General features: G+C 53.0%; 3 protein-coding genes across 3 annotated transcripts in view; 2 read left to right on the top strand and 1 right to left on the bottom strand.

The window, feature by feature from the left end:
• Nucleotides 1–6,063, top strand: part of VOLCADRAFT_106601 (uncharacterized protein) — a gene marked incomplete at both ends in the record, with an annotated part of 27,070 nt that extends 21,007 nt beyond the window's left edge. Inside the window, 8 exons of the mRNA XM_002954945.1 lie at nucleotides 1,015–1,108; nucleotides 1,458–1,538; nucleotides 2,435–2,664; nucleotides 3,330–3,513; nucleotides 3,957–4,079; nucleotides 5,643–5,780; nucleotides 5,896–5,940; nucleotides 6,004–6,063. Coding sequence (XP_002954991.1) covers nucleotides 1,015–1,108; nucleotides 1,458–1,538; nucleotides 2,435–2,664; nucleotides 3,330–3,513; nucleotides 3,957–4,079; nucleotides 5,643–5,780; nucleotides 5,896–5,940; nucleotides 6,004–6,063 — 955 coding nt within the window. The remainder of the gene's footprint in view (nucleotides 1–1,014; nucleotides 1,109–1,457; nucleotides 1,539–2,434; nucleotides 2,665–3,329; nucleotides 3,514–3,956; nucleotides 4,080–5,642; nucleotides 5,781–5,895; nucleotides 5,941–6,003) is intronic.
• A 1,587-nt stretch (nucleotides 6,064–7,650) lies between these two features.
• Nucleotides 7,651–11,728, top strand: VOLCADRAFT_95825 (uncharacterized protein; the record flags this gene model as incomplete). Its single annotated transcript, XM_002954944.1, has 6 exons — nucleotides 7,651–7,732; nucleotides 8,462–8,511; nucleotides 9,012–9,093; nucleotides 10,233–10,387; nucleotides 11,455–11,627; nucleotides 11,692–11,728. The coding sequence occupies 6 exons, from the start codon at nucleotides 7,651–7,653 to the stop codon at nucleotides 11,726–11,728; spliced, it is 579 nt and encodes a 192-aa protein (XP_002954990.1).
• Nucleotides 11,729–12,142: 414 nt separating this feature from the next.
• The window catches only part of VOLCADRAFT_95824 (uncharacterized protein), a gene marked incomplete at both ends in the record, with an annotated part of 1,557 nt that continues 1,161 nt past the window's right edge, over nucleotides 12,143–12,538 (bottom strand). Inside the window, one exon of the mRNA XM_002954889.1 lies at nucleotides 12,143–12,429. Within this exon, the coding sequence (XP_002954935.1) occupies nucleotides 12,143–12,429 (287 nt within the window). The remainder of the gene's footprint in view (nucleotides 12,430–12,538) is intronic.

Here is a 12,538-nt window from a genome sequence, read left to right as displayed (position 1 = left end):
TGTGTGTGCGTGTGTGTGCGTGTGTGTGCGTGTGTGCGCGTGTGTGTCCGTGTGTGTCCGTGTGTGCGCGTGTGTGCGCGTGTGTGCGCGTGTGTGCGCGTGTGTGCGCGTGTGTGCGCGTGTGTGCGCGTGTGTGCGCGTGTGTGCGCGTGTGTGCGCGTGTGTGCGCGTGTGTGCGCGTGTGTGCGCGTGTGCGTGTGTGCGTGTGTGTGTATGTGTGTGCGCGTGTGTGCGCGTGTGTGCGCGTGTGTGCGCGTGTGTGCGCGTGTGCGTGTGTGCGTGTGTGTGTATGTGTGTGTATGTGCGTGTGTGTGTATGTGTGTGTGTATTACACGCCGTATCTCAGACGGGCCCCCCCTGGTAAACTGCCCGGGTGGGCGGTGGGGGAGATGCCCTCGGGTCCCACACTACCACTGCTGGTCCCACGGCGGATCCGGGTGGTGGCGGATAACGCCCACCGCGGGGGGAATCGGCAATATTATGGATGGTGGATTTGGGCCTCCGAACATTGAAGATCGCGCCTGCTTGTCATGCTTGCTGTGAGCGTTTCATGCAGTCCCGTCCCCCCCCCCCCGAAACACACGCACACACACAAAAATGCACGCGCACGAGCACGCGCATGCACCCTGTGCAATCTTCCGCTCCCCCCCCCCCGAACCCCCATCTCTCATACACCATTCATGATATCGCTATGTACCATGTACTACTACTACAACCTATTGGTCAGGGCCTGTCCGCGACCTCAGCGCGCCTCTTCTCCAACCCCGCGGGGGACTACGGCTCCATGGTCAACGAACGGGTAGGAGCCGGAAGGTAAGTACGAGGCAGCAGTACATGCCGTACTCCAAAAAAGAACCAGCGAGCTAACGGGATTGATGACACAGCAAAAACACCTACTCCTTCCCCGCCCCTTTCCTCGTCCCCCGTCTCTTCTCCTGAATATTCTAACTCCGTACACAATACATACACTGGATCCATTCCCCGCGCTTCCCCCTTCCCCCCCCGGGCCGGTAGTTGGACGAGCGGTGACGAGCTAGCGGACACGTGGGCCTCCCGGAACGCCTTCAGCTACGGCCGGGGCAAGGAGCGGGGAACCGCGCGACCTGAGGTGTGTGGGTTGGTGATAGGGCTTTGGGGCCGGGGGGGGAGTTTGTATGTATGTCCTTTTTTGGGGGGGTTAGGGTTTTAGGTTTGGTTGCGGTTGTGGGATCTCAGCAACTACTTGTCCTGGCGGTTATGACTGGTGGTTGGGTAGTTGGGACAGGACATTGGGGTACGTTATTAAAAGTTATTTGAATGAAGAACAGGTCTGCACAAGCATGCTGTGTGTGTACATGTGTTTACATGTTTGTATGTCAGGAAGTGTGAATGTGCACGCGGGCGTGCGCGCGAGAAACGTGTGTGTGTTTTAGTTCCGGCTCCTTGTCACCCCCTGATTACCGCATATGGACCCGCAGGTACTTCAAGCGCTGCTCAGTACGACAGACCGCGTCGTACAGCAGATTGACAGTGTCGAGTACGGCCTGACTGACATCCAGGTATACGGCTGCCGTACCTCCGTTCATATGCATGGTAGTTGGCAGGAGGGCCCCCGCGGGGCGGTCGCCTCGACGTGCAGAAGGGCGGGGTGGGGGCCCGGGGACAGCACACAAACCCAAAGTTTTACAGACAGACAGACAGACAGACAGACAGACAGACAGACAGACAGACAGACAGACAGACAGACAGACAGACAGACAGACAGACAGACAGACAGACAGACAGACAGACAGACGGACGGACGGACGGACGGACGGACGGACGGACGGACGGACGGACGGACGGACGGACGGACGGACGGACGGACGGACGGACGGACGGACGGGCGGACGGACGGACGGACGGACGGACGGACGGACGGACGGACGGACGGACGGACGGACGGACGGACGGACGGACGGACGGACGGACGGACGGACGGACGGACGGACAGACAGACAGACGGACGGACGGACGGACGGACAGACAGACGGACGGACAGACGGACAGACAGACAGACAGACAGACAGACAGACAGACAAACAAAGTCGGGTAAACGGACAGGCAACATCGATCCGGCAACCAAACTGATTGTTTGCTGAGTTAAGCTGCACCGCAATCCTGCACTCGCACTGTCCGCCTTCTGCTGTATGCATTCTCTGACGGTGTGACGTGCCCAGATGTGGGCGTGCACATTCACACGAGCTAAGCGACCTTGTTGTTGCACCAGAGTAGATAATTTTTTCATACTTGACAAAACGACAAGAGTGAATAACTACATGTGCCCTTTGCCTTTGCTGCCTTTACTTTTATGTGCTTTGTTTTTCAGACTCCTATGTATGGACTTGCCCCCCATGTCCCTGTGGGTCTTTCCGGATATCTGTCTGTATGCCTGTATGTCTGTATGCCTGTATAGGAGTATTACGCCAACACGGGCGCCTTGAAGCGGGCTGCGGAGGTGGCTCGGAAGGGGGCTGCCGGGGGAGCCCAAGGCAAGGGCGGCCGAGTTGGGTGTTCCATTGTGGAGGCGTTTGGAGGCACGGGCGCGGGAGGTGGTGGTAGTGGCGGCGCGGGTTCGATTCCCCCTCCCCGCGAACTGGAGGAGGTATTGCGTCTGGAGTACCGTTCCAAGCTGCTTAATCCAAAGTACGTGTGGGTACGTGTGCGTATGTGCCTCATTCGAGGCAAGATGAGTATGAGTTTGCCCGTTGGTGTGTGTGAGGGAGAGGAGGGGGAAGTGGTTGAGAGGGGACGGGGAGCTGGGTGAAGCGATAACAGCTGCCCTGAAGATTAAGCGCCCCTTTAGATGCTGCTTGGAAGTGTGTTGTTGCTTTAGCACGTAGATAAAACGTTGCTCACGTGATATGAGTGTCGTACCGTACGACAACATCTCTTGTGTGCTGGAGTGATTTGCCTGATTAGGACACATGTTGGAGTGAGTTTTGGTGTGTTTGTCCCGGGCGGCGTGTCTTTACCGCGACTGTACATGCCTGCTTGCTTGCTTGCCTGGGCACTGTCCCGGCAGTTGGTGCGTGCCGATCTGCGTGTGTGTATTTTCAAATCTACTTGCCCTCTCCCAATCCCGGGGTTTCAAAACCTCCCTCCCCCGTTCCCGCTCCCTCTCCCCCCGCTCTCCCGCCCTTTTCCTCAATTTCCCGTGCTGGGGCCCGCCGCAGCCACCCTACCCCATCTTAATCCAAAATCATCAATGTAACCGTTACACGCCCCAAAACCCTGAACCCACTTCAACCTCCCCTCCCCTCCACACCCCAACCCCTAAACCCCCCCCCCCGGCCCCCAACTCTCCCCAGATGGGCCACGGCGATGGCGGCTCAGGGCAGTGGAGGGGCGTACGAGATTTCCAGCCGCATGACGGCTCTGGTTGGGTGGGGCGCCACAGCGGACTTCCAAGAGGGGTGGGTGTGGGGCCAGGCGGCGGAGACGTATGTGGAGGATCAGGAAATGGCGGAGACGCTCAGGAAAAACAACCCACAGGTAGAGTACGCATGTATGCATGTATGTTTGTATGTTTGTATGTATGCATGTGTGTTTGTTGATGTTTGCGTGCATGGTAATATTATATGTATGTATGCATGTATGTGTATGCATTCGTCTTAAAGCGTGTTCGGGTAAGTTTGTAGTAATGTTCATACCGTCGTCCGTACGCGCTTCCATACGTTCGCCAAATGCATCGTCCATGCGATATACATACGTACGCACGTACATGTTCATTTGTATGGCTTTTGTTCGTACGCAGTTAGTAGTGTTCTTTCGTATGCATGTATGCATGCTTGTTTGTATGTCTGTGTGCTCGTTTTATATGTACGTTTCGTACGTGTGGTTGTATGTGTTTTCGTTCGTTGTATGTACGTGTCCGTTGTTGAACCTCGCACTCTTCCCTAACCTCGCATATCTTTTCCATGTCGCCGCTAAAATAGGCATTTGCCAATGTCGTACGGCGCATGTTGGAAGCTGCTGGCCGGGGAATGTGGACCCCGTCCCGGGAGCAATTGGAGAGGCTGAGGGCGTTGTACTCAGAACTGGATGACCAGCTGGAGGGGGTGGGGCAGGGGCAAGGGGTTAAGTAGGTGATGGGTGTGCATGTGCGCATATGTTTATATATGTGCGTATGTATGTGCGTATGTATGTATGTGTGTTTGCCGGGGGAGGTAGGGAGCTGAACGGGTGATATAAGAGTCTGTATTTCTGCGTCTTGCGGGCCGGGGAGGGGGGAAGGAAGGAAAGCAACGAAATGGATATTTGTTTAGTTTGTTGTGTATGAGGTATAAAAGAGAAGGGTTGGCGTCCTGCCTTGATGACATATGCCTGTATACGACTGGAAACCTGGCTGCATCATGTGTTCGTACTTTATATGCCGCTGCTGTACACTGAATGCTGTACCCGTACGAGAAAGGTACGGGGATAGTACGAGATCGTCTCCTGTCCCGTTGACAGTTGGCTTTTCAATCGGTTACCTGCTGTACACTGTACATACTGTGCAGTAGTAGGAGCCAGTTGCCTTATACTTGATGTCGTACATATTGCTGTTCTGCTGCTGTGGGTTTAGGGAGCGAGAGGAGTCGCGGGTGCTACTGCTGTTGCTGCTGGGGCAACATGCAACATGTTTTTCTTTTTTGTTTTTGTGTTGGTGGCCACCTGGGGGCTACAGTATGGTGCACAACCGCGCTGGGCTTTTTTGGTTTGATGATTGCAGATAGATCTCTTCATTTCACTTCACTTAATAACTGCTGATGGACCCCCTTACCTAACCGCAGTAACCTTTAATAATAACGGATAGCTGACGGTCCCATCTGGTGCTATCTGGAATACAGATTCAGATTGGTAGATTTTTAAGCGTTTGCTTGTTTACGGCAGAGGTTCCGGGGGCACATAAAGTTATAGCCGTACGGTGTGGGTGAGGGGTTAGGTCCGGAGTCCATATATACATGTCTTTATATGTCTTTATATATCCAGAGCCACGACTATTTTACGCGGGGAGCATTGCAGCGCCTCTGCCCTTTTGCCCTGCCGCCCCTCCGAATCCGCCGCAGCCACAACAGCCACAGAGCTCCACTGGGGGGCCGGGTAGATACCCCGTGTTGCCAGGCAGGGGAACGGTGTCAGCCGGACCCCCGTTGGGTCCTATTGATGTGGATACCATTCACTGGTGTGTATGAACAGCCCAGCGCCAGGGAGTTTTCCTTGTGCTCCTGCGCCCCCCACTGTTGACCGCCCACAGCCGTCTCACAGTGTTCCGTTCCCGGCATGCACAGCAATCTGCGGGCTGCATGGGGACTGCTGCCGCCCCGCTTTGCTGCGGCTATGGCTGCTGTAGCTGGCTGCTGTAGCTGGCTGCTGTAGCTGGCTGCTGCGTCGGTTCCTGCTCGTATGCTGTGCATGTAGGCAGCTGCCCGGCGCGCCGTGACCGCCTGTAGCTGTAGCTGTAGCTGTAGGTGTAGCTGTAGCTGTAGCTGTAGCTGTAGGTGTAGCTGTAGCTGTAGGTGTGTGGCGAGGTTGACCGTGAGGTCGCGCAGTTTCATCTGCTGCGAGCCAGCCGCCAGCCGTCAGCCGCCAGCCGCCAGCCGCCACGGCCCACCAGTCGCACACTTACCACGCCCTCGCAGTCCTCGGGGTCCAGCTGCACGCTCCAGATGGCCCAGGTGGTCCAGGACCTCTGCTGCCGCTACTCGCCATGCTGGGCTGATGTCCGCAAGCAGGCGCTGGATCGAACAGAGGGTGGTCGCGGGGTCGCGGGCCGCCAGGTGGGTTTTGTACCCACTGGTCCCACGCGGGCCCATGGGGGTGGGTGGTGGTGGGTAATTCACCGCCTCTCAGCCGATCTGCACCGCATCGCCCGCCGTCCGCAGTGCCGTGCAGGCGCAAGGCGTGCGTGTGTGGCGCCGCCTTTCGAGCCCTCGCCAGGTAAAGCGGATGCCCCTGCTGGTTTCTGCTGCTGCGTCTGCCTCACCTTCCTCCTCCCCAGAGGGAGATGTTGAGGAACCGGTCACCAGCCGCCGGCGATACAGCCGTTTCCATGTCTTGTGAAGCGCTCTCGGCGTGGGCCCCTTATACAACAGGATCCTGCCCCCCGCATGTCTGTCCGCAGTAAATAGCAATCTTCTACCGCAGTATGCTGCATCCGTTTATTATTCCACCAAACAAAAATTATGGATATGCTGACATATCTGAGCAATCAGTTTCAAATCCTCTACTGTAGACTAAGCCTAATTACTGTCAAGGTTGAGGGGGCTCTTCAAGCTTTTGAAGCTAGATAGTAGGCGGATGGAGCTGGTTAGCAAACAAACAGAAGGAGCAACAATGTTTGGAATGGTCAATAGCGAGCAAATCGGTGACGATTTAAATGTCGATGGACGAGCTCAATTAATTCGGAAATAAATCGCTCGTCCACCTTCCAGACGTATCCTACCCTATAACACTCCATTTGTACTCATACGCTCGCTCTTATCAATAATATCAATATTTTGGTTAGTCTGTAACAACCGACGGATCAGATCCATTCAGTCCTAAACAGTAATGTCTCCTTTAGTGGAATTTGTTGACTCTATGACAACCTCTATGACAACTTCTATTACAAACTCTATCGCGAACTCTATTACAAAGTAGATAGAGACAATAAGTGAATCCTTTTTACTCACGCGCGCACCTGAATGCACCTTTTTAATGGTGGTGGAGGCCTGTTTAATATTGCGCGCATCAATTGCGCGCAGTATGCACAAGCGTGACTTGTAATAAAAGCAAACAGAGAATCGAAATACGAGACTTTTCGCTCGAGATCCAACGAGAGCTTCCCCACATGCATCTCTGTGCCGCTGCTGCATGCTGGACTTTTCACGCAAAGCCTACGAAGGCAGGCTGGCATTTCCCTGCTACAGCAGCTGGCGTACCAGGACGGCTGTCCTGGTCGCTGCAGCGAGGCTATCGACCATGCAATAAGTAAGAGGCAGGCGAGGATCAAATTGTTCGCAAAGATATTGTAGAATAATTTAATGTGCAATACATTATGCTTTTGCTGTCGCATAGAGCGAAGCATACATCACAGCAAGACGCATTAACTGCAGTGGGTCGTCATTATTTATTCGTAACGGAACCTTTCCGGTTAAATAAAAGTCAACCGATCCAGGCTCTGTACTCTGTGCAATTCAGTAATATTATCCTTCTAATTATCCTTCGCAAGCAAACAAGGAGCTGATGCTGGATAAAAGTACGGGCAAACGATTTCCAGTCACCAAGGCTGTACATGCACCGCGGTACGGTCGGTCATGCATGCTCTCTGCAGCTGGTCCAGTAACTGTGTCGTTGTTACAGTTGTTGTTACACACTCACGAAGAGTAACTGCAGCATTTCAACGTCTTGGTTAAGGACGTACCATTAGTCCTATCCCATAACACCACCCGCAGCCAGCCTGGCGACAGTGTTGATCTTGTATTGTAAGTAAATGTTGGGTTTATATCTACATTATCCCTGCATAAAGTAATCAGCCGTGCGTTTGCTCATCATATACACATCCAGACATATGCCGGACCGACTCGGTCGGAAGTCGGTCGGACTCCGGCTGCTGTGTTCTGCTGCTGGCTATGCTCACGTGTTGGTCGTAACTCTGTTTACATCATCATGCATCAATTGTCATTAAAACTTGTTTCAACCAGCATGGGTTATTGTATGTTACTAATGCTGCTGGCTCGCTCGTGGCTTGGTAAGGCACGCACAAGCCCGGAAAATCACATAATCGCAAAGCGTCGACTATGAACCAGCTGGTTGAATCAATTCATACATGTTATGTTATGTTATGAATGTAAGTGGGCTTTACGAGCAGCCATCGTGCACCCTGACGATTTCCCGTTATCTTGACGTATCGTCGCTTTCTCTTAGGTCGGCGGTTCGCTTGGCGCCTGCTATAAGCAGCTAAGAGCTCCCATCATTTGAAAACTGGCCCCGCAGGTATCTTAGGTTAATTATTCAGAATAGTTATCAAGGATGTACATACGCAAGCATTGTTGTATATTTCGCCTTCCGTACGTAGGAAGGCGGGCGGCGGGACCTAGTTATATCTGGGACGTAGCGAAAACATTTACTAATGACAATATAGAGGCAGGAGTATTGATGCCAACGGCGTGCATTAGCAGCAGCGCCGTAGGAATTGCAGAACTGCAAGTTGCAAGGCGTCGAAATTCAGCAGGCTCCGTCGTGATATACGATATTCCGCTCGCAAGCAACAGCTGGGCATTCGCTAGAGAGTGGAAGCACTCATTTAACTTCCCGGAAGAAAAACAAAAATGCTGCATGAATAATACATCTTTTTATTCGAGGTCCGTGACCAATTCCATCCTAACGACGGAATGACGACTTATGGGCTTCTTAACTGGCAGCATCAAGGGTGCCAGTCCTGCCTTCTCTTCCTGCTGTTCCTTGGATATATCTGCAGCAGCAAAACGGTCGTTGGCATTCGTCCAAGTGATGGTGCGCCCTTGGCAGGTGTGTCTCACTTAGAATTTGACATTTGCTCGTTCCCTAAGGGTGCATTTCCAGTGCGGATTAAGGCCAGGGATTAGGGCACGGAAGTCCTTGGTACGAGCTTACCACATAGTTTTGTTCCATAAGGGAACCAAAGGCTGAAAAGGCGAGATAAGTTTGCCAACACCTTAGCCGTTTGAGCAAGTATCGATGGAGGACAGAGGGTTAATCCCTGGCCTTAATCCGCACTGGAAATACACCCTAAGGCAACAAGTAAGGCAGCCCGACTGGATGAAAGGCAGGCCCGCCGCTCACCGACGTGATGCACAATTGTAAATATTCGTTCGTTTACTGACGCAGTTATGAAGAGCAGCAGCAGCAGCAGCAGCAGCAGCAGCAGCAGCAGCAGCAGCAGCAGCAGGACCAGCCACGCGCCACAGCTTCTCGCAGCTGGGTTGGCCGCCAGCAGCTTTGCAAATGCAGCATCAGAGGGTGACGTGCTGCGCCACTCACTACAACAGCAAGCTGCTGCCGCTGGAGAGTTTTCATCTGTTGCTCGCCTCCTCACCGCCGCGATAGATCCCATTTCACGTGCGGCAGAAGGTGCGTTCGGTGCCGCCGGCTATTATGGCGACGCATGCATGTTACCAGGTTCTCAACCACCCACATCCTATACAGTGGCCATTCTATACAATGCTGAATCTACATACAAGCTACCTCTTGGTCCTATCTGTTACAAAATGATCCTGTCTTTAAACGACCATAAAACATTTACCGGCGTGGGGCCGCATGTGTGTGTGTGTGTGGTTGTTACAGTGGGCTCCAGACTCACGAAGAGTAGAGCCATCGTGCCAGCTGGCCGTGCACTGCACTAGAGACTAATATACAAATTAGACATTCACCCAGATGGGACAACTAAAGGCAATTAGACAGTCAAACCGCTAGGAAAGGGACCCCCAATTATTATTATTGAAATAGGCCTGAGCCTGAAAAGTTCTCCAATTAAGAGATGGAGGAGCGATATGAGGCGGGGCGGGAGATAATATAAATAGTAGTTATTATCTTCAAACGAGCAAGGTGGAGCGCCCCTTGCGTGCTAAGATAGCATAGGTGTGGCAAGGTGCGATTGCCTAGCGCTATCTATAGATACGTACCTATCCCTAGCTCATACGTACCTTATGCAAAATGTAGGTTAGGTGGGGCGATACCTCGCCACCAGTCGAACAACTCTCTGTAAGAAAATTTGTATCGTCTAGAGATCGACGTGCCTGCCAAGTGTATAGTAATTTAGGGACGGCGGTCGGTCATCATCTGTAGAATGTTTGGTCGCCTATCTATTGTACGAGGATGTGGCCTATACCTAGCTAGCTGTAGCTAGGCGACCAAATGTTTTACCGACGATGCAGTATCCAGTATAAGTACCAGATGATGACCGACCGCCGTCCTTATTAGTATACATTTGGCAGGCACGACGATCTTTAGACGATACAAATTTTCTTACAGACGGTTGTATATGTACATTTATATACAAATAACAGCTTTTATTCACAGCGGCACATACAGCATCCGTTCCTAACGATCGCCGGAAGTAAATTCTTACATATCAGGAGTCAGGTACGTAAGGGGCTACTGCTGATGCAAGCCGAGCAAGCGAGGGACGTGCATCGATTCCCCCCTTGCTGGTACATACATGCATACGTACATACATATACATCCGCCGGCATAATTTCGTGGTGTCGCAGGTTGGGCCGACTCTATGTTGCCTTATCTGGAGCCCAGCATGTTGTCGTACTATGTTTCGCAGCCCGAGCGCTCAACATCGCCAGTAGCTGAGGAATTGTATGCAGTGTCCGCAATGCTGCTCTCCATCTCGTCAAGAAACAAATTGGATTACCAGGTCAGTAATCAATCCATTGCATCTGCTGTCTGTTTGCCAGCTGTTTATTAATTTTGTTGCATTTATATATACCGACATCTACGTATATATGCTGATCAGAAGTTTTATTCGGGACCGCAGCTTGCGGATGGCACGTCTCAAGTGCGCGAACCTGAGAGGAAGTACGATTGGAAGCATTAACAATAGATCCATCCATCTAGACATTACTACAAGACAGTAACATCCATCAAAAAAAGTGGTGGCGAAAAAGGGACGATAACTTAATTAATTTGTTAGCTAGCTCATCAACAACACATCCGTTGTGGCCGGACGATAGTACCCTGCCTACCCCTGGGGTCTGGGGCTCGCTGCAACACGTACCACTGATATAAATACATAACATTATATAGCTTTATATATACTATCAAATTTTTTGAACTCCATCATCTATTTCACGGCTGGTGTGCGTGAGGTTAGTGGACAGGTTTTGGATTCACGATGTGAGTGGAACAAGGGGATCATATCTTCACCCGTGGCCGCTACCCGGCGACATCATGCCCTCCCCAGTATTTCGGGGCACCCTCATCCAATCACCCTAGCCTACTTCTGTGAACTCAGTGGATCGCTCAGTGTTTCAGCATCCACCACCGGCATGTATGTATGTATGTTGCTACAGGGTGGTTTAGCTTCACCAGTGGCCCCCTTTCCCTTGGAGGCAGTTCCCTGCTCTCCCCTGCGAGAGGGGCACCCTAATCCGTTCACCCCATCCGATTTCAGAATGTATTCGTTGGGTTCGGCAACTCACCACCAGCATCCAACCAAATGTAGAGGATCACCGGCGCCTCAACTTAGTTCCTGGTCAGCTAGCAAGTTGATATTATCACGTTCTATGTCGACCACAAGATGGGGGACAACCTTCCATTTCAACATCTCTCAAACAGCCGGATGGTAGGCAGGCGGATTTGAACTCTGACATTCCGGGAGTAGAAGTCAGGCCTTATCCTCAGCCAGCCGCCTGCAGTATGTATGTGCGTATGTATATCCATTTTCGTCGTCCAGGGGTCCCCGCCGTACTTATCTGCACGCAGGTCTGTGAGCAGACGCTCCTCCGCTGTCTCAAAGCTACCGTCGAGTATTTGGTCCTCGGCAACAAGATCGCCATCAGGGACATGCAGCAAGTCCACGAAGACGATGACAACAATCCCTTAGTGCCATCAGCCAGCTGGCCTTACATGTCTGCCGACATCACCAATCAGCAGGAGTCCGTGGCTGCTGCAGTTGCCAACGCTATGACTAACCCTGCTGGCAAACTGGCCGACATAGAGGCGGAGCTCCTTAAAGATAATTGTGGGCTGGCAGTAGCCAACTTCACCACCTTGGCGTCTCTTATCACAGCAGCTTTGGTGGATTTACATACCGACCTACAAACACTACGGCGATTTGCAGAGCAGCAGATGCTTCATACCGAACCGTTGGATGATCTGCATGTTGAAGCAACGCTTACCGAAAGTCGGAGATGGCTTGAAGAGAGTAATAACGGGCCACCGCCATCCCCGATTAGATACCCACATCCTCCAAGAATCATATCACCTCCGCCACAGCGGGCGGGTGATCAGGAATCTTTCTTCGATCAGCATGTTGAACATGTGCTCTTGGAGTGGATTGCGTCTGAGTCGGATGTTCTTCGGCTTTTCATCAACCCTCCAACTTATCCACAACCGACACCATCCACACCACCACCGCGACCGCCCACGGTAATAACTGAATCAACTACTCCTAGCAGCCTTGCAACGTCACCTCCACCCCCATCGCTGCCGCCAAGTCCCTCGCCGCCTTCCCCGACGCCGCCATCCCCTCCTCCATTACCTTCACCCCCACCACCTCCACCCCCATCGCTGCCGCCAAGTCCCTCACCACCATCGCCGACGCCGCCATCCCCTCCTCCATCACCTTCTCCACCACCATCTCCTCCCCCATCGCTGCCGCCAAGTCCTTCGCCACCATCGCCGACGCCGCCGTCCCCTCCTCCATCACCTTCTCCACCACCATCTCCACCCCCACCGCTGCCGGCAAGTCCCTCGCCGCCATCGCCGACGCCGCCATCCCCTCCTCCAACACCCTCTCCACCACCCTCTCCACCACCACCGCTGCCGCCAAGTCCCTCACCACATC

The sequence above is a fragment of the Volvox carteri genome (genome assembly GCF_000143455.1).
Source record: "Volvox carteri f. nagariensis unplaced genomic scaffold VOLCAscaffold_47, whole genome shotgun sequence".
Taxonomy (NCBI): domain Eukaryota; kingdom Viridiplantae; phylum Chlorophyta; class Chlorophyceae; order Chlamydomonadales; family Volvocaceae; genus Volvox; species Volvox carteri.
The sequence above is the reverse complement of the archived record's forward strand: the minus strand, read 5'-3'. Positions and strand labels throughout refer to the sequence as shown.